This window comes from Rattus norvegicus, chromosome 11 (genome assembly GCF_036323735.1).
Source record: "Rattus norvegicus strain BN/NHsdMcwi chromosome 11, GRCr8, whole genome shotgun sequence".
In the NCBI taxonomy this organism is placed as follows: domain Eukaryota; kingdom Metazoa; phylum Chordata; class Mammalia; order Rodentia; family Muridae; genus Rattus; species Rattus norvegicus.
The window spans coordinates 22,378,770-22,401,248 of record NC_086029.1 but is presented as its reverse complement, the minus strand read 5'-3'; the positions used below and the strand labels follow the sequence as shown (position 1 = coordinate 22,401,248).

Sequence of the window (22,479 nt, the reverse complement as noted above, 5' to 3'; positions counted from 1 at the left end):
ACACACAAACCTTCAGGAGAGTAAGGCACGAGGAAGACCACATGAGTTGTGGCAGAGCCTCTGCATTTGCAAGAATCTTCTACAGGATTCTGAACCTCAGGGTTTGCCAGCAAGGCTTTATGGCTCTTCTAAAATATTAATAAGTAATAGAATGTTGTTGACATTTCTATATACAATAAAATACATAGTGCCTCTGACACTTTACATCACAGAAGTCCTGTTCATAAGTTCTTGGGCCCTAGAATATGTCTCTTGAGAGGTGATTCGACCATTAGGAGGTAGGAACGGTGAGCAGGCCCTAGGCACTGCTCTGTAGACATGCCTTTGGTGGAGAATGGGGACTTTGACCTACTCTACACTATTTATTTTTAGCAGTGAAGTGACTGGCTTTACTTTGCTATGGAGCCTCAATCATGATGTTTCTGTCTAAATGTAAACCAAAGAAATGGGCTCCCATTGATTATTAACCAAAACTTTTAACACTAGGAGACAAAATAAAATTTTGCTATTTATAAATTGCAAAATTTATAGATTTTGATATAGTTACTGAAATTTGACAGATAAAGCCTCTTTTGGCAAATGCAATAACTGACAGAGGGAGATGAAAAGATAGTATGTCCATTCTTTTAATCTAGGGCTGCAAGGATAGTGTACTCGCATTCATAGGCATATACAATACAATTAGCACTAGATATACAACACGTGTAAAAAAATGTACAGTATGTCCTGTAAAAAAGGGATAGCCAGTGTGCATATGCACAAGCATGTCTAAAAGGACAAGATTGAGTTTTCTTTTTCTACTTCTCAAGGTGAAATAACTGGCCAGGGGGAAACACCACAGATTTAAATTGAGATGCAAGCATGCTCTTTACCTTAGAGCATATGCTGAGATCTACACCTATTTGACCACTTGGTTACATTAGGACATTTGCTGTGCCATCTCCAGAGTTAAACTTCAGTGTGCACAGATCTCATTTTAAGGAGGGGAGGGGAAGCCAGCCCATGAAATGCTCCTGTGCTTGGGACTTTCCCTTCCTGAAACCTAAATGGTGATAAGATATCCTTTCTCAAGTACAGAGACAAACGTTCAACACAGTAGGTTTCAGGTTTTAAATCTACAGCATATGAAGAATAATAATACATTGCTTAGTACGTTGTGTAACGAAAAGCAATTTTATTTCTAACAAATTCTGCACTGAAAATAAACTACTGAGGCAAAACTAATAATATCCCTTCGCTCCTGACTGGGTTTCTTTAGTGGTAAGTAAAGGAGGATTGTGTTCCTGAGACTAGGGACCAAGGAGTGGAATGTCCTCTCTCAATATCTAGATGATAACATTTTCATACTGGTAATGTGTTCAACGTGTGCTATTCGTTTTTAGGAATGAAGTAAAGAAAATATATGTACAACATGCTTTTCTAATAGCTGGAGTTAAGTTTCTTTTATTTTTCAAAAGTGGTTATCATCAGCAAGGAGTTAGAAATAGAATCTTATTTGGAATGTGTACCTAGCAGATGGAGACTTTTCAGTACCGAGAAAGAGGAGAAAGAAGATATCCCATGAGCAGGTTTCTGCCTCTAGACCGACCTTCACATTTCTTTTTCCCTTGGTCAGCACCTCCACAAAAGAAGATCATTTGGTGGGCTTTGTGGATTCTGAGATATCAGGACCCCACTCACATGGACCCTGAATTTCAGTGGTTTCAAGCTCTACTGCTTCACTCTTAAAAGTACAATAATCATGGTAGGTTCTCATCAAATGCCCCCTGAAATGAGTTTTCGGTGTGCTGTGAATCAAATCTGGCCCATTTCTTTTAGGTCTCAGCTATTTAGAATATGTGCTATTTGTGTCTCTGAGCATTTTAATGGCGCTCCAAGTCATTTGCAACTGCTCACACTGAGAATTTTGCCATTTTTCACAGTTCAGCTTTATAGACTTCTAGGAGTCATGTTACGTTTAGTAATCTTGCCTCAACAAGCTAAGAGAAAATGCCAGAAATTAGCACTCCTACTGTTCAGGAGAGTGTATTTTCTCTTCCTATAACTGCTTCAATTCCAGCACTTAGCAGGGAGACATTTAAATTTTTATTGTATTCCCTTCTATCAGAAAAAAAAAGAAGAATTTATAAGTTTGGCACTAAACAATCACAGAGGGAAGATGTGAAGTAAGGGTCCCACATTTTATACTGATGTCTAATGCCGCCATCAATAAATGCAGCCTGACACTTAGGACAAAACCCATCTACTTTCCCTGTGGCTTTGGGAGAATGTAACATACTCATTAAAAAATGTCCCACAGAATTTTCAAATGTCAAAATACAATATAATCATACGGAGAAAATCCTTCAAATTTAGTAATGGAAATTTCATAATACTGATGAGAGAGAAAATTGCCAGTTTGTAATTGTGCCTCTTTCTCCACAGGTATCACTCATTACAGAACAAGAATAACATCACGATAATGAAATTCCTAAACAAGAAACATAGGGACGCATATCAGATGACCCACATTATAAACAAAGCGCTCCTCTGTCAACATTATTCTACCTTATAAACAAACCAATTATATATACTCTTTACATAGAAATATACAAATGTTTTGTGAACAAATATAAGGGAAATGAAAAGCTTGAGATACAAATTTATATACCAATAAAGGTACGAAGACTCTCAATAATACTCGGGAGCAGTCCATCCCATGATGCCTCGCATACCAAGGGATGTCAAAGCTCCGCCCACTGGCTTGGACATTTACTCACAGCTGAAGTTTTTCTGTTCTCTGGTCTGTCCCAGGTTCCCTTTTCCTCACAGAAAGCCTTCCTATTTGACAGGTACCAGACAACTCTAATCTCTGATCAACTGAAGCCTTCTAAGGGGAAAGAAACATAAGCAATGCTGACTCTGTGTTGTCTGAATTAGTCATCAAGGGGATGTGCATGGCATACAACACACCCCCTCCCCCCACTCCCAGGCCTGTCTTCTGCTATTTTCACTTTTATAGATGTCTCTTTATGGTCTCTGTTCTTTTTCAGACATCTTTTGTCTTCTCTATCACACTCAAATGATGATTTCCCTGAGCTATGACCATGACCTCCACCTTCACAAAATTTCCCTCTTAGCTGCACCTGAACCCCTTTTCTTCATTGCTTCAGGTCAAAGTAGTACTTCTGTACGAATACTAAGATTTCCACACACATTTGTGTACAATGTTAATTATAGCCTTTTTCTTCTATGTTAATCTTTCATTCCAAAATACATACATACATACATACATACATACATACATATATACATACATACATACATACATACATACATACATACACACATAAGAAAGAAGAGAAAAGGAAAAAAAAGCAAGCCTCCTTGAGTCCCATTGGTTTACCACTTGCTAGAATGTGTTTTGAAGGAGCTGACTTTCGCTCTTACGCCCATTCCAGTGTCCCTGTTGCTCCTTACCTCTCAGAATCCCAGTTCAGCTGGGCAGAAGCAGCTGTTTTGACTGACTGCACATTTGAAATTTTGTCATTAGTGAACATGACACTACAGTTCAAGTGTCTTTTCTTCCTTTCTCCCAAATGCCTTCTGTTTCCCCCAATGGGTCCCTCATGTTTGGGCACTGTTGCTCCTTAGGATCTTGCTCTGTGCTATCATTTACTCTTGGGCAATGGGTCTTAGTTTTCTGATCTTGCCTCATGGCTATTTCATGGTTCTAGCTGTAACTAGATTACATCTCTTGGCCTTGGTATTCTCTGAATTCCATTTGCGTTTGAATGTGGCTTGGTGGTTGTGTGTCTAGAATTAACAGTCCTTGATTACACAATAATCTGACTCCCCAACACTTTTTCCCAGTTAGTAAGGGAGTTACTGGTTGCCTCAGGCCAAATCTTAATTGCTGTTAGTCATATTTCCAAGCAAGTAGCTAGGCTGACTGACTCATGGTTCCTCAAAACTCAGAAGTTCTATCTTTGCTCCGCTGTCTCTTATGATCTCATCATTGCTCCTAACTCCTCCTCCAACCTCCTCAGCACTATCCATGTTCTCTCTCGACTCATTCAGGCTACCTTCCCCAAACCCAAACTGGATCTCCAGTTTCTCAATCCAATTTAATTTTGAATATAACGCCTACTTCTGTAGTAGGACTTATATCATCTTTATAAATAAACTTCTGGTCGCCTTCCCAACTAAATGCTTTTATCATATACATACTAAAGCTCCATCTTAAAATTATACTAATTTCTTTTTATGTCTAGGAACCACCCAAGAGCACTACCATTAGGCCTGTTATCTATCTGAAAAGAGGTGTTCTCTGGTTTTTGCTTCAAATGAGTTGGCTCTTTTTTCATCAGCTCTTCCCACAGTATCTTCTTCCACGAAAAGTGATGGTGTGTGTAAGTTGCTATTTCAAATGATGCCTGTGTTACTAAAACAGTCTATTCACACCCATTACTGCGACTTGGACTAAAACCTTGATTCTTCCTTTCTATATTTCGGTCTCACAGGCACTTTCTTCTGCAGCAGCTACCTGAACCATCTCTGCTTTGTAGCGCTGATCTATACTACCAGGCACAATCAGAAGGGACCACTTAAACATGTTAAAACAAAGGGCATTCTGTGATAGGTCTACAGCACTTGACTTTTAGAAAACCTATGTGTGGCATTTAAAAAAAAATGTCTCCACTCCAAATAAATTACCTTTACAAGAAGAGTCCCCAGTACTATTTCTATTTGTCTCAAGTCCTGATGGTCTGTAGGTGACACAAGAATACTGGCTGGTTTTGTGGGTCAACTTGACACAAACTGAAGCTATCACAGAGAAAGGAGCCTCAGTCGAGGAAGTGCCTCCATGAAACCCAGTTGTAAGGCATTTTCACAACAGTTGTCTTTGACATCAAAGGGGTTGTCTTAGTCAGGGTTTCTATTCCTGCACAAATGTCATGACCAAGAAGCAAATTGGGGAGGAAAGGTTTTATTCAGCTTACACTTCCACACTGCTGGTCATCACCAAAGAAAGTCAGGACTGGAACTCAAACAGGTCGGAAGCAGGAGGCCTTGCAGAGATGTTACTGGCTTGCTTCCCCTGGCTTGCAAAGCTTGCTCTCTTATAGAACCCAAGAGTACCAACCCAGGGACAGCACCCCCCCCCCAATGGGCTAGGTCCTCCCCCTTGATCACTAATTGAGAAAATGCCATACAGCTGGGTCTCATGGAGGCATTTCCACAACTGAGGCTCCTTTCTCTGTTGTAACTTCAGCTTGTGCCAAGTTGACACACACAAGCAGCCAGTGCACAGGTAAAATGGCAGCTGAGAGATCCAAAGGAACTGACAACTTTGCTTGTGGTTTCCCTTCCTAAGAATCCTCAAATCAAATCATATGTGGAATCCCTTCATACTCAGAGTAACTCATGAAAGGAACCTGGCCACTGGATTTTAAGTTTCAACGAATAATAGTATGTAATGAAACTGGTAAGGGGCTATTCTGCAGCTGTGAACCTGAAAGTGTTATCCTTTGTGGTCTCTGCCCACCAAGGTGATTTGAGGAATTCTTGACATCTTTGATGTTTTCCTTGTACACCTCTCTGTAAGGCTGGCTTCCTCTATGTGATGGTGACTGGTCCTATTCACGCCAATGGTGAATACACTGTCAGTACCGTGGCTCTCTGGAGGAGTTACCTCCAACGGCTGAGTCGTCAATGCCTCTCTTAGTAGTGCCTGCCACCTTGCCCTTCACTTTGAGGTACAGACTATATGGAGTGTCCTGAATGTATACATGTCACAGAATATGTCTGTGGGGGAGGAGGTCCTGGCAGGCTATCTGATTGTGATAGTGGCTCCAGGGACACCGAGGAACCGTGAGCCTAGGAGCTCTTGGACAGGGAGGTGAGTGGAAAATTAGAAAGCTCTTTAATTCCATTCGTTTCACAAAGCAGGTCAAACTTTGAAAGACCGACTTCTGATCACTTTAACTTTGTCTATTTTTAACACTTTTTGATACATTTTTAAGCTTATAAACTTGTGTGTGTGTATGTGTATGTGTGTATGTGTCTGTGTGTGTATACGTGTATGTTTTGTGGGCGTGTGCAGTACAGATCAGGCTTGTGGCAATCAGAAATCACTTTTTCTTCTTCTATTATGTGGGTTGTTGGAGTTAGGAGCCAGGTAACTGGGCTGTGGCAATCTCCTTTACTTGCTGAGTCATCATGCCAGTTTAAATTTTAACAAGTGTGTGTGTGTGTGTGTGTGTGTGTGTGTGTGTGTGTGAAATTATTCATTCGCACTTTCATGTTCTGCATTAGTGATTGGCAATTTGCATCTGTTACTCCTAAAAGAAATTAATACTGGGATTTCTGACAAGTGTTGTGTCTCAAAAACATACTGGCTGGACATCCTAGTTTGCTACACCTTTAAATGTAGCACTTTGGAGGCACAGGCGGGATTTTGGTGAGATCAGTCAGGTCTATGTATTGAGTTCTATCATAGCCAGGCCGACTGAAAAATCTCTATCTCAAAAGAAAAACAAAATAAATAAATAAACAAACAAACAAACATATAATGAATTAAAGTGTCAGATCTAAAATAACGCTCACGGTCAGGGTTACTTAGCATTGCACATGAAAGAGTTTATTGGAGGCGGATTCTGAAAGGTTCTAGATGCTTTCAGGACTGTTTTCTGTTTTTCAAAAAGAAAGCCCTGCATTCCCAGGGAAGCTTTCCAGGGGAAGGTTAGGATTTAGTCTCCACAGCCAGAATTCCAGAGAGCCAGAGAAATGAACTCTGTGCCCACTTAAGGTCCTGGAGTGTAAGTGGAGCAGTCGCTCCTGGCCACAGCTCCCAGCTCCAGAGCATGGAAAGCTGTTCCACACAATAATTCTCATCTAGAAAACAATCGGCATTTTTGTTCATTACTTTTTTTTCATGAGACAAAAAGTAAATTTTGAACACTAAAATTCAAATGTTACTAGGCACTCCCTTTCAGTGGTAAATTCTAATTAAATTCAAGAATAAAGCATTCAATTGGAGAGAAATGTTAAAATATGGAACTGAGACTTACCCTACAAAATCTTCCATGTGGAAGATTTGTTCTTCTTGTTCAACACACCCCTGTGACCAGCAAACGAGGAGCCCACAGCAAACATTCGATTTTGTTCAAACAATAAACATTCCACACAAAATTGGGAGTCAAGTGTTATAACCCTCTGGTGTGGTTTGAATATAAACAGTTTCCCTTGGGTGTGTGTGTGTGTGTGTGTGTGTGTGTGTGTGTGTGTGTGTGTGTTTTGTTTTTGTTTTTTGTTTGTTTGTTTGTTTGTTTTTTCTTTTTTTTTTTTTTCGGAGCTGGGGACCGAACCCAGGGCCTTGCGCTTCCTAGGCAAGCGCTCTACCACTGAGCTAAATCCCCAACCCCTGGGTGTGTGTTTTTGAGTACTTGGTCTCCAGGGGGTCCCCATGCTGGTCATTGTGCTGGTCACTATGCTGGTCATTGTGCTGGTCACTATACTGGTCACTGTGCTGGTCACTGTGCTGGTCACTATGCTGGTCACTCTCCTGGTCACTGTGCTGGTCACTCTCCTGGTCACTGTGCTGGTCATTCTGCTGGTCAGTCATGAAGATTATAGAGCCTGTAGGAGGGGAAGCCTTGGACTTTGGGATTTTCTAGCTCACCCTATTTTCTCCTCCAACTCCTCCTTCTCCTCCTTCTCTTCCTCCAACTTGTTCTCTTCTTTCTCCTCCTCCAACTCCTTCTCCTACTCCTGTTCCCTCTCTCCCTCTCTCCTCTCCCCTCCTTTTGGTATGCAAGCCCTCTCTACTTCATGTGTGTGCTTGAAAATGTGATCAGCCAAGTTCTGGTTCCTAACACCATGCTTTCCTTGGCTGTTGCCAAGACATTCCATCCCGAGGATTGTCCCTCCAAGCCTGAGAGCTAAAATAAACCCTCTCTACTCTGAGATGCCTTGTATAGAGTATTCTATTACAGCAGCAGAAAAGCAACTAGACAGAAAAAGGGTGTTGAGGCAGTGTTTTTTAACACCTCTAATTCCTGAGTATAGGAGACTACCAACTGGACCAACACTAGATTTAACTTCGAACTTCAGTTAGGATGGCAACGGTAGGGGTTTCTAAAACACTATAAAAGCAACCCATAAAAACATAAAAGTAACTGGATATATCAACTTGTTTATATATGGGAAATTTTAAATGAAAAAAGAAAACGCACAACTCTATTTTGTTTTTTGGAATGCTCTGTGAAAATAAATGTTTTTAAAGGTAGGTATTAGACTTTTAAATTCAAAAGAGTATATAATCACGAAATCAACTATTTAACAGAAAAGCCATCCGGGAATTTGATACAAGGTAAAACAGAGGAAAGAAATGGTAAATTTCAGGGTAGGGTCACTGTCTTAGAGTTTTACTGCTGTGAACAGAAACCATGACCAAGGCAACTCTTATAAGGATTTAATTGGGGCTGGCTTACAGGTTCAGAGGTTCAGTCCATCATCATTAAGGCGAGAAAGCACGGCAGCATACTGGCTGACATGGGTCAAGGGAGCTGAAAGTTCAACCTCTTTTTCCTAAGAAAGCAGCTAGCTAACAGAAGACTAACTTCCAGGCAATTAGGACAAGGGTAGCAAGGCCCACACCCACAGTGACACACCTACTTCAACAAGGCTAAACCTTCTAATAGTGCCACTCTCTGGGCCAAGCAGGTACAAGGCATCACAATCATGGAAACAAAACAGAAATTTTGGAGTTGACAAATGCTGTTGTTGTTGTGTTTTTTTTTTTTTTTGTTTTTTTTTTCCCCCAGAAGTTTTTGCACATGGGCTCCTTGGTTATATTTTTAACTTAATTTATTTCTTGTTTTCCTTTTCTACGTCAAAGAGGCAGAGATTGAACAATGAATGAACAAATGTAACTTTTTTGGATTAATTATGTGAGAAGGAAGAAGTCAATAGGCCCACTTGATCCCAGATTTTGTTGGGTTTCCCAATTATGCAAGAGTTACTCGATATCCTGGGAAATGTGTGTTTAAGTGGACAGCACAAATTTTGAGCTTCCTGGATCACCTTGATATATTACAGTGGTAAATCCTGCTGACTCTGCTGATTTGACTTTGCCAGATCAGGTGTTTTGCAGTTGCTGGTGGTGGTGGTTTTGTTTTATGAAAAATTTGAATTATTTATGCTTTGAGGTAGATCCAGAGATCACACGCCCCATTAAAATTTCAAGTCAAATGAAGGTGTGCTCATTTAACAATCACTCTTCTGTAAGGCTAGACTCTCTGACAGGAGCCAGTGCCTCCTCAGATCAAAGGTTTCAGAACTAGTCAAACATGACAGTCTCTGTCACTCTGCATCTCTGTTTCCACAGATGGTGAAACTAAGGATGAAGCCAAACCAGGGGCAATGAAGGTAAGACCCTTTAAAGGCAAACTGACAAATATGTAGTTTCGACCCCCCCAAAATAACTGAAAAACAAAAATATAGTTTCCACCAAAATAAAAAAAAACAAACAACAACAACAACAAAACAGACAAAAGCCAAACATTTTGCTGAAAAATAAAATAGGCTTTCATAAAGCTATGAGATGTTTGTTTAAATGAAGAAAATGTTTGGTAATACAACTATTTGGTATTAAAAACACATTTTAAATTAGAAAGTGTTTTTATATGAAAAACCATGGAGACAACAATAATATTTTTATCATAAAATTGACACTTAAAACAATAAATTTTCATTATTATTTCCCAATTAATGATTAAATATTTCTAATCTCTTCTAATGTCTTCCCCAGATTCTGTACAGATTCTGCAGATCAAAACTCAGTTCTCCTTCTAGCATAGTAAGCATTCTAAACTACTGCCTGATCTCTAGTCTCTACCTTGTTTTTTAACCATTAAATTTGGCTAAAAAAAAAAAATCAGACAAACAAAACCCCCAAACACTGTAAATCCTTTTGTCTAATAAATTTTTTTGTTTCCTGTTTTACATTTAATGTTACCAATGAACTCTAATTTCAAAAGAACCTTCAACTGCCTTCAACATTTACTCTGACTTTAAACATGGCTTTCCTTAATCCTCCCAGTCCAAACTGTTTTGGTAGAAAAGGCTCAAAAACAAAGTCTCCTAACTCAGCTGGATGCTTGCTAAACACAGTATCCTCAATTGTTTACTGTCTCACTGAGTGTAGGGCATATCCACATATGAAGATACTTTGAAACATGAACCTGCAAAGAGCCAATTTGCCTTCTCATGTGTGCACATTTGAGTTCACGTATGTGTGTGTGTGTGTGTGTGTGTGTGTGTGTGTGTGTGTGTGCGCGCGCGCGCGCACGCTTGTGTAAGAGAGAAAGAGGAAGAGAGACAAAGAGGCAGAGAGTCACAGAGAGAGACAGAGACAGCACATAAATGATGTGGATACACTATAAAAACACATATGTTTTGGTGTTCTATATGATTGTATCCTACAGACACATAGATATCACCCAAAAGATACATAAGACATGTCAGCAGTTCAGCACAATCTGGCTTTGCCAGTAAATTTAAACAAGAAAGGCAAACTCTGACCTCCTTATACATAAATCTAAGGTTACCTTAGTAGAAATACTCATTATATATTGTATATGGGAAAGGTGATATTTAAACTTGATATTACTGACTACAGACATGTTCAAATATATTATACAATATAAACTGGGAAAAGATGAATGTCTTCTTAACAAATAATTATTACCATTTCTTTCTATGTAGACTTTCAGAAATTAGCAGTCTTAGAGACCACTGAAAGTATCTCCTTCATGATCAACTTTGGGCTGAACTTCTCCGTCTGATAACAAACTAAGTTTAAAGAAGAAAAACCTATCATCACTGCCCTCCTTATGATTTCAAATAGCATATGAGAGGAGGAAGTAGAGAAGCCCATTAAGGAAGCTTATCTCCTTTTGGGAATATGTGCTATTTTATAGATTTATTCATTTAATCTAGATGTATTGATTGATTGATTGATGATTGATATTTTATGTGTATGTATGTGTGGAGAGGGTGCATCCATGTGTACCACATGTACACAGTTGCATAAGGAGATCAGAAGAGAACATGACCACAGTTACAGGCAATTTCAAACTGTGATTTGGTTTCTGAGAACAGAACCAAGTCTTCTGCAAGAGGTCCTAGGAACTGCTTTTAATGCTAGGTCATCTTTCTATTCTCTCTATTATTAATATTATTTTACATCTAGTGAGTTGGATGATTTTTTTTCATTACAGGAATATGGCCTGCATAGCCTCTCTGGCTCTGGATAGATAGGAGACATTCCTACCTGCCTCAGAGATTATATGATCACAAGGATATTCTACCCCAAATGAGCCTGTCAGTCACCTTGACAGGCAAATATTGCTCAGGAAAGCTGTCTATTATAGAGACTTCAAGTAACATGATATACCTGACTACATTAGAAAGACTGGCAGAGAACTTTCTCTTTTGCAAGATATGAATAGGTACCCCTACGATCCACTCCCTGGACTCGGCAGCTTGCAGATCCTTCTGGCTAAGTGTGGACTCAAAAAAGTATAAGGTTTTATTTTTCCTAAGACTGGCTAAAATGCTAAGGTTTTTTGCTTGGAATCTCAAGCATTCTTGTGCTCTCTGGATACACTCACACCCCCCCACCATGCAGTTACATATGGACCAGTTGAGTCGGCCTGCATTCATGACCTCTATTTCAGAAGTCATACCCTTTCATCCCATCCCTCTCCTCCTGCTGTGGCTAAGATCTCCAGTTCTTCTGTTCTTTTGCACTTATCTGTAAACTCTAAATTGTCCTTAAGCTTCCTTCTAAGTCTATTTTCAAATTTATCTGAGACTATGAACTGGCAAGAGTCCCTGTTCTCGGTGACAATCTGATATCTTGAAATATAAATGGATTGGATGGCTTAGAACAACTCATATTACTCAACGGACCTTTGAAAAAGATTCTGCAAAAAGTACCCTTATGTGAAATTAAAACATTATGTAGGGCCCATACATTGACTAAAATAACTAATAATAGGTGAGTTGAATATGGTTGCATGTTTGGAGAGTTATGCATTAATTTTTCTCACCCCACTACACCCCAGGAAAACCCTGTGAGACAGGCACAATACATCCAGGAAGAACTGACAATACAGCATAAAGATTTCTCGTCCACATTCATTCAACCAAACACCAAGAAGACTTGATTCAAAGTAGATCTTTTTTAACCCTCTAAGCTATTCCATCATTTGCCCCACATTTGCAGTTAATCTACAAATTGAGCAAAGTATAACTATTCTGTAATATTCTCAAGTTAAACACCATGAGAACGAACAAGGGCCCAGCTGCGGCCACTTCCTAGTTAGACACCATTAAAGCTTTACTGCAAGAGCTGGGATAACAGCAGCTGCAATTGGGGTGAAGCCTAATTTAGCATTCATCTAACCTCTGTCCCCAGACTGCTTGTGACCGAAGGTTTGGCAGAAAAAGAAAAGAAGGGAAAACAAAATAACATCAGAAAAAGTGAGATGCTTCTTTATTTTATCAACACTTGCTGGTGATTCTTTCATAATTGATAACACGATATTTTTTTTGGAACCCTAATCTAGAAACATTGTATCCAGAAAAACATGGAAAGCAAGTGGGCGGAAGTGGAATCTCCTAGGATCCTCAGACAGAGGTGGATGTGATGAAAAGCAGAGCACATATCCACATGCTCAAAGACCAGCGAATCATTGTACGGTTTTGTGTTCACTGGCTTTAATTGTTTTCCTAAGACTATATTTTGATCATACTCATGCTTCTGCCCAACTCCTCCCAGACGCCCCCCCCCCACATCCCTACCCAGCCTAAGGTATGTACTTTGTTTTACTAAAACAAAATTAAATCAAAATCCAGTCAAAAAAATTGAAAGAAAAAAATTATCAAACTAAAATGAGACAAAAAACATACAAAGAACCTGGAATCATTCAAATTAAACGTACTATTTTCTAACTCTACCAGTGGAGAAATAAAAACAAAATGTGAATAAACAAGTGTATTCCTTCCAAATCTAACAGGTTTTCTATAACTGCTCCAACTAAATACTAATTTCTTAAATGTTTCAGAAATTCCTAGGTTTGTGCAAACAAGCTGTGTTTTCAGATCAAGAATCAACGCTGAACAAAACAAAGCAAGACTGAATCGCCATACAGAGTTCTGTCTTAGGACAGCGGGGAGAGCTCTGCAACCTGCTGCGTAGGCCCAGCTCACAGCTAGGCGAGTACGATGTGGATTCTATGTACATGTGCTGAGCACGAAGTTTATCAAAGACGCCACATAGTCAAAACGCACTTCTGTCAAGTCGCATGCAAGGAAATTAAGAAGAACTAGCATGGTGGGGCACTTAATAAACACAGTTACTAAGCAGAAAGACACAGAGGATAGAGTCTATTAGTGTAGTAATCCCAAGCAGAGAAAGAGTGAAAGTCTTAGGGTTTAGATGAGAAAGAGCCAGTGGCATTCAATAAACTGAAACGAAGTGTAGCTGGCAGAGCAGAGCAATCAGGCAAGAGACCCAGGGGTGGTGATGGGGTTCTGCTCTGTCACTCAAGGCTAACAGGTCCCCTAGAGGACACAGACACTGAAGGCTTTTGAAAGGTACAGGGACATGATGACAAAATAAAATCATAAAATATTTAAAATTATGACAGCAAGTAGGAAAATATTAACTTTTATAAATGTTTTTACTAATAGAATTTAAAAGAATTAAGAGATTATGATTTAAAAGCAGAGGAATTCCATACTTAGATAAGGCACTAGATAGACTGATTCTTTTAATAGATTCATTAAAAGTAGAAGCTATCTGTTTTCAAAGAAAAAAGTTAGAATTAATTAAAATTAGAGAAGAGCTCTTGACCTTATATAAAAGAATAATTTCAAAGTTACATTTCCTATCACACGTATGACCAATTAATCAACCTTATAGAAAGGTACATGTTAGAAGCAATTAATTGTTTATTTTGTTACAATTTACAATTTCATGAACAGGGTTTTTCCCAGAGGAAGAAACACTTGCCTGTCTTAGGTTGAGCACAATTAATGTGTTAAAATGACTGTTTTGGAAATATGATTAATAATCTAGGAACAGTAACCAATGTCCCATGTCTGCAGAAATTTCTCTACTCTGAAAAACAGTGAGAAACAGGGAGTGGTTAACCTTAGAAACCTTCTGGAGCCTATGTTCTAACTTACAGCTCTCAAATAAGAGAGGATATGGAATGTCCCGAGATTTCATGTAAAATTCTCAGAAAGACTGAATATCTCTAATGTGCAGAAGAGTATTTTTTGTGGAAAAACAAGTCAGGCTCCTAGACTTTTTTTGTAGTTTTATTGATTGCTCTACAAACAAGAAGCCTGACTCTCCTAAAACCCAAACTCCAAACACTCAGATGTTTGCAGTACAGCAAATGATATAGAAGCATATTAGTTAATTCTCTTGTTTTATTATTCAACATTCTTCAGGTAAATAACCTTATAACATCTTGTTGCTTTCAAAATTAAGTATTTTGCCCTTCACAAAGTCCCTTGGCCATGCCTTTCACTCTTGGGACAAAGAATGTTCTGAGCAACCAACTCAGAGGAAATCCAAACCACTTGCCTGACACATTGTTATTTGAAAACCACAGCTTTAGTACGCTTAATATTAAAATACAAAGATGAAAGAAGAATGAAGAAATTCAAGACTGTGGTTGAACTGGGGAAAAGGAGGAAGCTGAGGAGGAGGGCGACCTTATAGGAGGACCAGCAGTCTCAATCTGAACCCCAGAGATCTCTCAGACACTGGATCACCAACAAGGCAGCATACACCATCAGCTGATATGAGGCTCCCAACACATATACAGCAGAGGACAGCTGGGTTTGGGTTCAGTCAGAGAAGATGCACCTAACCCTCAAGAACCCTCAAGAGACTGGAGCTCCCGAGGAGTTTAGAGGGATGGGGATGTGGGACATCATCGTGGAGTCGGGGATGGGGGGGATGGGGAGGTGGGGGCAGTGTATGGGATGTGGAATATGAGGGTAGATCGGGAGGGGAATACAATCTAGAATGTAAAAAGAAAAAAAAAGAATAATAAAAAAATAAAATATTTTAGCATTCTGATTGACAAAAATATTTAATAAAATTCAAGGTTATATTTTTTAATCTGAAAAAACCAAATCACAATATTCTTCATCATTGATATTCGTTAACATTTTAAAGCACAGATTTAGTTTGTATATGAGTCACACTTACCCATAAAATTGAGATAGCCTTCTCCACCAAGCCCGTGAGTGATGAGTCGAATCATCTTGTGAAGCTGTATTCCTCGATCAATTACTGGGGTGAAAGGCGCCAGAACGCTCATGTTCGTGTACATCTCGGCGTCCATCAACCAAAATGCCAGTGTCTTGTCACCAACCAGTGCCTGCAAAACCAACTCACTGATGTAAATGTGGGGCACGGGCGGTGAGACTACGCGGTCATAACTAAGAGTAGCATAGGCGGGGTTACTCTTGATGTTTAGGACAAGTGACGCATTGATGCGCTAGGTTGCAGAAAAAGGGTTTCTGACAACACGAACTACTTAATACTAGAGGCTTTGTTTTTTAACTTTATCTGCATTTATTTTATGTTGAATTTAATCCCGTGCCATGAGTTTTTGTTTCTTTGGTTTCTTCTGGGATAGGGCTGGAGAGATGACTCAGTGGTTAAGAGTATGGGCTGCTCTTCCAGAGGTCCTGAGTTCAATTCCCAGCCACCACTTGGTGGCTCACAACCATCTGTAATGAGAGCTGATGCTCTCTTCTGGTGTGTCTAAAGACAGCTACAGTGTACTCATATAAAATGAATAAATAAATCTTTAAAAAAAACAAAAAACTACAGACAGTTAACTAATGAAAGTGCTCATTAACGGCCATACTAGAGAAATCTGAAGTATGGGTCTCAGTCGCCGTACATTATAACAAGTTTCACGTTGGAATTACTCAAATGTCTAAACCTACTATGCCACTGAGCTATTTTATTTACATTAGTTTTTCTGAAAGATGAATACAAGATGTACAGAGATTCCTAAGCAACATGCCTTTCCTCCTCATGTCCTTACGTGTACCTGTCTGCTTTTGTAATCCCGATTCTGTGAAAGGGTTTTGATGACTGTAGTTTTTCACAGGGGAAGATTAGTTTCAAGTCAAGTGACCTTGTTACAATGCATACCACTGGGACAATCTCAGATACTGACCCTTGGGAATCGTTTACATACCCATACATACTTTAATATGTATGTTAATCTTCGTAGATGTTCTTAGATACTTAATAGTTAAGAATTTATGGAAATATCATCTAAAACCCTTTACCATGTATTGTATGTATTTGTACTTATCCACTGTATAAATATTTGTTTGAATGGCATTTTATAAAGTCATTGAATCAGAGCGCATTTGGTTCACTTTGACATGCCTGACCATTTGTACTCCTTAAAAGAATAAACAAATCCTTCAGAAAATCTACACCTCTTCCCAGACATGCTAAAAAGCTGACAAATCAAAAACTTTCATTTTCACTTTTTAACTCTAGCCCAATGGCTTTTATTTATTCAAATGAATATTCCTGCTACATGTTGATAACTTGCACTGTGCTGAGATTTCTACATGTCTGCAGTAGAATACCAATGAAATCAGTTTTAATTACACTGCTCTATAGTTGGTGAGAAGCTCCCACGCCCCGCTTCTCGCCCTCCACTCCTCAAGCTGTGGATCTTTCCTGGGCTGTGCTCTTATAGGTATGTATTCAATCTGTTACGTCCATCACAGAACTTACAATTTAAGCTGATAAGAAAGCAATGGCCAACTTGGAAGTTGCAAATTTAGTATAGGTAGGGCCTACTTTGCACTTCAACAAATTTCTACTTAAGGTTTTAAACAGTAAATATTTTTAGGTGCATAATATCACAAGTACTTAAATAAGTGACATTGGGGATAAACATGAAATTCAGCAAGGTCAGCAGTGTTGAAGTTTAGTGTATGCACAGGCGACAGAAAGAGGTAGAGTGTGAGGCAGGAACTTTGTCAAAGGTCGATTTGCACATTCTTAACAAGAGGAGAAAACTGTGAAGCCATTATTTAGAAAACATGCCTAATTATACTACAATAACAAAGACATGTATTACCATAAGTTTCTTAATATAGAATTCTCCAAAATTTCAAGATATTTATTGCATCCATTTATAACCTATAAAATGGAATTTCTATATTTTTGATAAAATGGTAAAATTGATCCAGGCACAGTGATAAATGCCTTCAATTCCATTACTAGGGAGGCAGAGAAAGATAGAGCACTGTGAATTTCAGGCCAGCTTGGTCTACACAGTAAGTTCCAAGACAACTGTATCTGCATAGAAGAACCAGCCATGCAAACATAAAAGAAACTAAAATTGTTAAATGGTGTCTTCCACCCTGACTTCCTATAATTATTGAGAATTGTACGAGCAGTGACAGTATTCAAAGGTAGGGGTACAAGATGAATGGGAACATATTTTCTGCTTGCCCTAATGCTTGTCTGGAACATGGAGCACAAGGCAAGTAAGTCTTCCATGTTGAATTGTGGCTTCATAGAGAACATGATACTTGAGTGGGACCCTCTCAGGTGAAGCAGGTGAGAGGCAAGTGGAAGACTGAAAGAAATGGGCCTTTCCGAAACAGGCACAAGTTCTATAGTATGGGATAGAAGGCGTAGAGCTGGGTAAGGGAGGACATGGGTCCTGCATGGGTGCCTTTGATTGGCAAGCCTCAGCCAACAGTTCTTTGAAAATAGCGCATGCTACAACAGAGAGGATAGGCTAAAATGAGACAAGTACCATCTGGGTGATCAATGATGGGTGGAGACTTCTGTGTTTGAAGGAAAGGTGTGAAAGAAGAATAAGTTTAAGTAGAAACCTATCACATAGATTAAAACCACTATTCTTCTTATGACAAAAAATAGTTAATTCTTGCAACTTTAATGTGGCCAGCTGTACTGCAACTGAGAAGTGTAATTTATAGACCTGCAAAGCGATTTTAGGATGTTCTCCAAATGTGAATTTATGTATGTATACGCATGCCATGCACAAACATGCTCTAATACTCTACATAACTATAACTGTTGATAGTTAGAGATGCAACAGAATACAAAGAGTAAGAAGGAGATAAATATTGATGTGGAAGAATAATGACTTTACCCATAGACATTTACCTGATCATGGCTCTCTGCATAAGCCACGCATTTTTCAAGGTGGCGTCGATTGGTGAGCGTATACACTATATTGCCCATGTTCCAGTCTTCATCTTTGAATTCCTTAAGTAACTACATACAAGAGAGAAAACCAACTTCTAAGAAACACAGGTATCCATCCATACACATGAGCCTCAATCCGCAGGCATCCATATTAATCTAAACCATGTGACATAGAGATAGAGTGATGGCATCTTTGCTTGTAGTTGTACCAAAAGTAAAGCTTTATCTTCAAATGACATAAGCACCCAAGAGAAGTAAAGCAAATGGCAACTGGGCCAGGTAGTTATCTACCCATAAGGTATGAATAAATGCAAGGTTTCATTTGTGTTTGCTATATATCAGTCTATAAGGATTATCCATGTATTGAAAGAATATACCATGAATGTATTGTGCAAGAAATATGAGGATTTTTTACATATGTTTTAAATCATACTTTGCGATCAATACCACTTTTTTATTATCTGTGATACCTGCAGAACCATGATTGGCAGTCAGTTCTGGTCCACTTTACTGTTATGTCACACTAGGTTTTCCTATAATTTAACACACTAGAGATGCACTTGTTACATTTTTAGACTTGAATAAAAATGCCTTAGCAGGAACAGCATTGTATTACACTCATAAACAATGATAATTAAAACAATTATTCCAGAGTGGAAATGCTAATTATCCCAAAATAGTTATTATCTTAATAGAGCACACTGATTTTCTTTCCACTTCACTTTCTTCAGTGTGGCTTCTGCCCTTTGACCCTGCTGTGATGCCCCTGACCTACCGCAGACCTCAGACGGTCAGCTCTTGGGTCAGTAATTGCTCTTTTTAGATACATACTTCCTGTACATGACACTGCTGACCCTCTCCCTCGTATCAATTGCTCCCTAGTGGAGTCTACCACGGCGTACTTGATGTTTCATCTTTCCCAAACTCCATGGACATCATGCAAAACATTTCCCTGCCTAGCTTCCTCAAGGGAAGCTGCTTGAGCTTGTGTTCTAAATGTGCTTTCTCTATTATTCAATATATTCTTTCTGCTCAGGCCAACTCTCTGTTCAAAGGATCAAGAAAACTTGCTTCTAGGCAAAACTTCAAGAAGGCTGCCCGGTTCCCGTTGTCTCTGATTCGTGTCTTTGTGTCTGTCCTCATCTTGAGTGTTTTGGTATCTCAGAAGAGTGTGCTATGATGAATGCAGTCTGAGGATGAGATCATAACTGAGCAATGCAGCCAGTTTCCAAAACTGTGCCCAAATGGCATATAAATAGAAAACTAATGAAAATATTGGTAACAGAAAAATGTAGTGAAATCTCCAGAGGATTTTGTTATGAGAACGTGCTAATGCAGGAAATTACAAATTAAATCGTTCCATGTATACCACATTCTGTAAAATACACATAGAAGTAGAGACCACAGTAGTCATTGCTAGGGATTAAGGAGCGATTGGCAGTTGGAATAAAATGGATGTTTACAGAGACAGCATGGGCGTATTTCACAGCTGACCTGGACCAGTGCAGGTACATTCGTTATGGCATTGTACAAATTAGTAAATTTAGAGGAACTTATTACAAATCAAACATGAATTTATAGCTTTATCGGCACAAAAAAGCATAAGTAAGCAGAGGATGGCCTTGTTGGGCATCAATGGGAGGAGAAGCCCTTGGTTCTGCCAAAGTTCGATCCTCTAGTGTAGGGAACAGGGTTGGGAGGCAGGAAAGGGGTGGGTGGCTGGGTGGGGGAACACCCTCATAGAAGCAGGGGAAGGGGGATGGGACTGGGGTTTCTGGTCAGGAAACCAGGAAAGGGGATAACATTTGAAATGTAAATAAAAAAATTCAATTAAAAAAAAGCGTAAGTAAAATCTATGTTTATATCACAAAAAATGACACTGAATACACAAAGGATTTCTAGTAGGATGGGCAGAGAATAAGTTCTAGCAAATACATATGTCACCTTTATTTTTTATTGAATATTTTATGTATTTATATTTTAAATGTTATCGCCTTTCCCGGTTTCCCCCCTCTCCCATCCCTCCTCTCCCTACTTCAGTGAAGATGCTCCCACTCCCTCCCCCACCTCACCACCCTGGCGTTCTCCTATACTGGGGAAACAAGCCTTCACAGGACTGTCACCTGTATCTGAGAACTTTGGTTATTTAATTCTGATCAGAACAAATCAAACCAGATATAATGAGTATTCCAAATACTTATAAATACTTAAGAAAATGGTTAAATTATGATATTTCAATAACTGAGTATTAAAGAACACAAAAGGAGCATCTTATCATACATATCTGTATGCATTATGTAAGGCGATCTAGCAGTGCTGTCTCATTCATATCGTTTGATCAGCTGATGGTAAAATCCACATGTATTCTGAAAAGACTTTTCCACTGCTCTAATATATTCCTCTGTGTCGCTGCTATTTGCAGACAATGACTGTCATCTGTTTATTTAAAAAGAAATGAAAACTATTTTTATGTGTTTGGTGTTTTGCAGGCAACACATGCCTGTGGACTGCATGAATGCACTGTCTGCAGGAGCCAGAAGAGGGTGTTGGATCTCTTGGGGCTGGAGTTGCAGACATTCACTCACGAGTCACCCTTCGGTATACGGAACTGTATGTATCCAGTCCTCTGGTAGACCAGCAAATACTCCTAAGGATTTAGCTTTTTCTCCAGGCCCTAATTAGGTTTTTAACAATGCAGCTCATAAAATCAGAGAAAAGTCACTGTATTCAAAGATTTAACGATATCTTAACTCTCTAGATTTATGAACTAAGGCCACAGATTTGGTGATGCAGAAGCACATTTGAGTAGCTGCATAAAATAGGAAATGTCATTTGCCTTCAGAGGGTTCCTGAGTTCAAGATGACCATATCTTAGGCGTTAGATGCTCTTCTTTCTATTTTCACAACACACTATTGTACAGAAGGTTCTAGAAGGTTTAGTAGACTAATTTTAAAGACTTAGAGAGAGAAAACACTGTCAACATTGTAACAAGATTATAAGCACTATGAGCTATGATTGACTGGGAAATAATTCCACGCCGATCAATATTTTTGATATATTCTTGAACCTAGACAAAGGATCGCGAAGAATTTAATAATAGGTTACAAAGTAGGATTTGGCGCTTAGGAAAGAAATATTTCTATACAAAAGACTAGAAGGCTTAAGAAGTTTGGGCTGACAACCTAATGCCAAAGGAAAGAATGTGAAAAGACAAACATTGTTTGTATAGTAACAAACTTAACTCATCTTTCAATGTCCTAAACCACAATAATCATGCAACCTAAGAGACTTTGTGAAATACTTGTGTGTAGACCTGCTATAGTTTAAAGAATTATTAAGTGGTGCCAAGTTGGTACGACCTTAGTATTAGAGCTCAGGTTTACACAACCTGCCTAGAACAGAAAGGATAGCAAGTAATAATGCCAATAACATCCATCATGGATCCCACGAGTTCCTCAGCATCGCGAAACATTTGTATTACTGTGGTCTCTTGGATGTAGTTCATATGCATTTAAGGGCTCATTGGGAAATTACAGTTGCTCATAGAGATGTCTTACTCCTTATTTTATTCAGACCATGATTATAGGCATTTGTTTTTCAATGTGTGCTTATCAAACCTAAGTTTATATAATGCCTTTAGTCCTTTAGGAAACTCATATAAATACACACACACACACACACACACACACACACACACACAGAGAGAGAGAGAGAGAGAGAGAGAGAGAGAGAGAGACAGAGACAGAGACAGAGACAGAGACAGAGACAGAGAGGCACAGAAACATACAGAGAAAAAACAAAGAGAGAGACTGATACAGAGAGACACAGAGAGGGAATAAAGAGAGGGATGGAGGGAACCTAAATAGTTTCAATTTTTAGAATAAATAAAAGTATATTGAGAACAATATGTAGCTGCTATCTAGCTTATTCTATTTTACTGTTTAACATTTTGGTAAAGATTACTGAATAAAGGTATAAGTTGTCCCAGATCTGGTGAGTGAAAGAGCACATTCCACAGTAAGTATAAGAGATTAAGTAATTTCTACATCATTACAGGATTATGGATAGGAATAAGTGTTTTCATAAAGTTCAATGTGCTTTTAAGCACAGACTATTGCAGTTTCACTGATGTACACTTATAAAGCAAAATTCTACTCAATATTTTATTAATATTAATTTCTCT

The 22,479-nt window shown here is 38.9% G+C and overlaps 1 protein-coding gene across 4 annotated transcripts in view; it reads right to left on the bottom strand.

Moving 5' to 3' along the window:
- The window catches only part of Gbe1 (1,4-alpha-glucan branching enzyme 1), a 265,447-nt gene that overhangs the window by 45,392 nt on the left and 197,576 nt on the right, over positions 1–22,479 (bottom strand). For 2 of the 4 annotated variants that reach the window (XM_039088229.2, XM_063270436.1), the window contains 3 exons: positions 18,254–18,364; positions 15,281–15,452; positions 6,600–6,876 (listed from right to left, as the gene is read on the bottom strand). In XM_039088229.2, coding sequence (XP_038944157.1) covers positions 6,725–6,876; positions 15,281–15,452; positions 18,254–18,364 — 435 coding nt within the window. In that variant the 3' untranslated portion in view covers positions 6,600–6,724. 4 annotated transcript variants of the gene reach the window in all.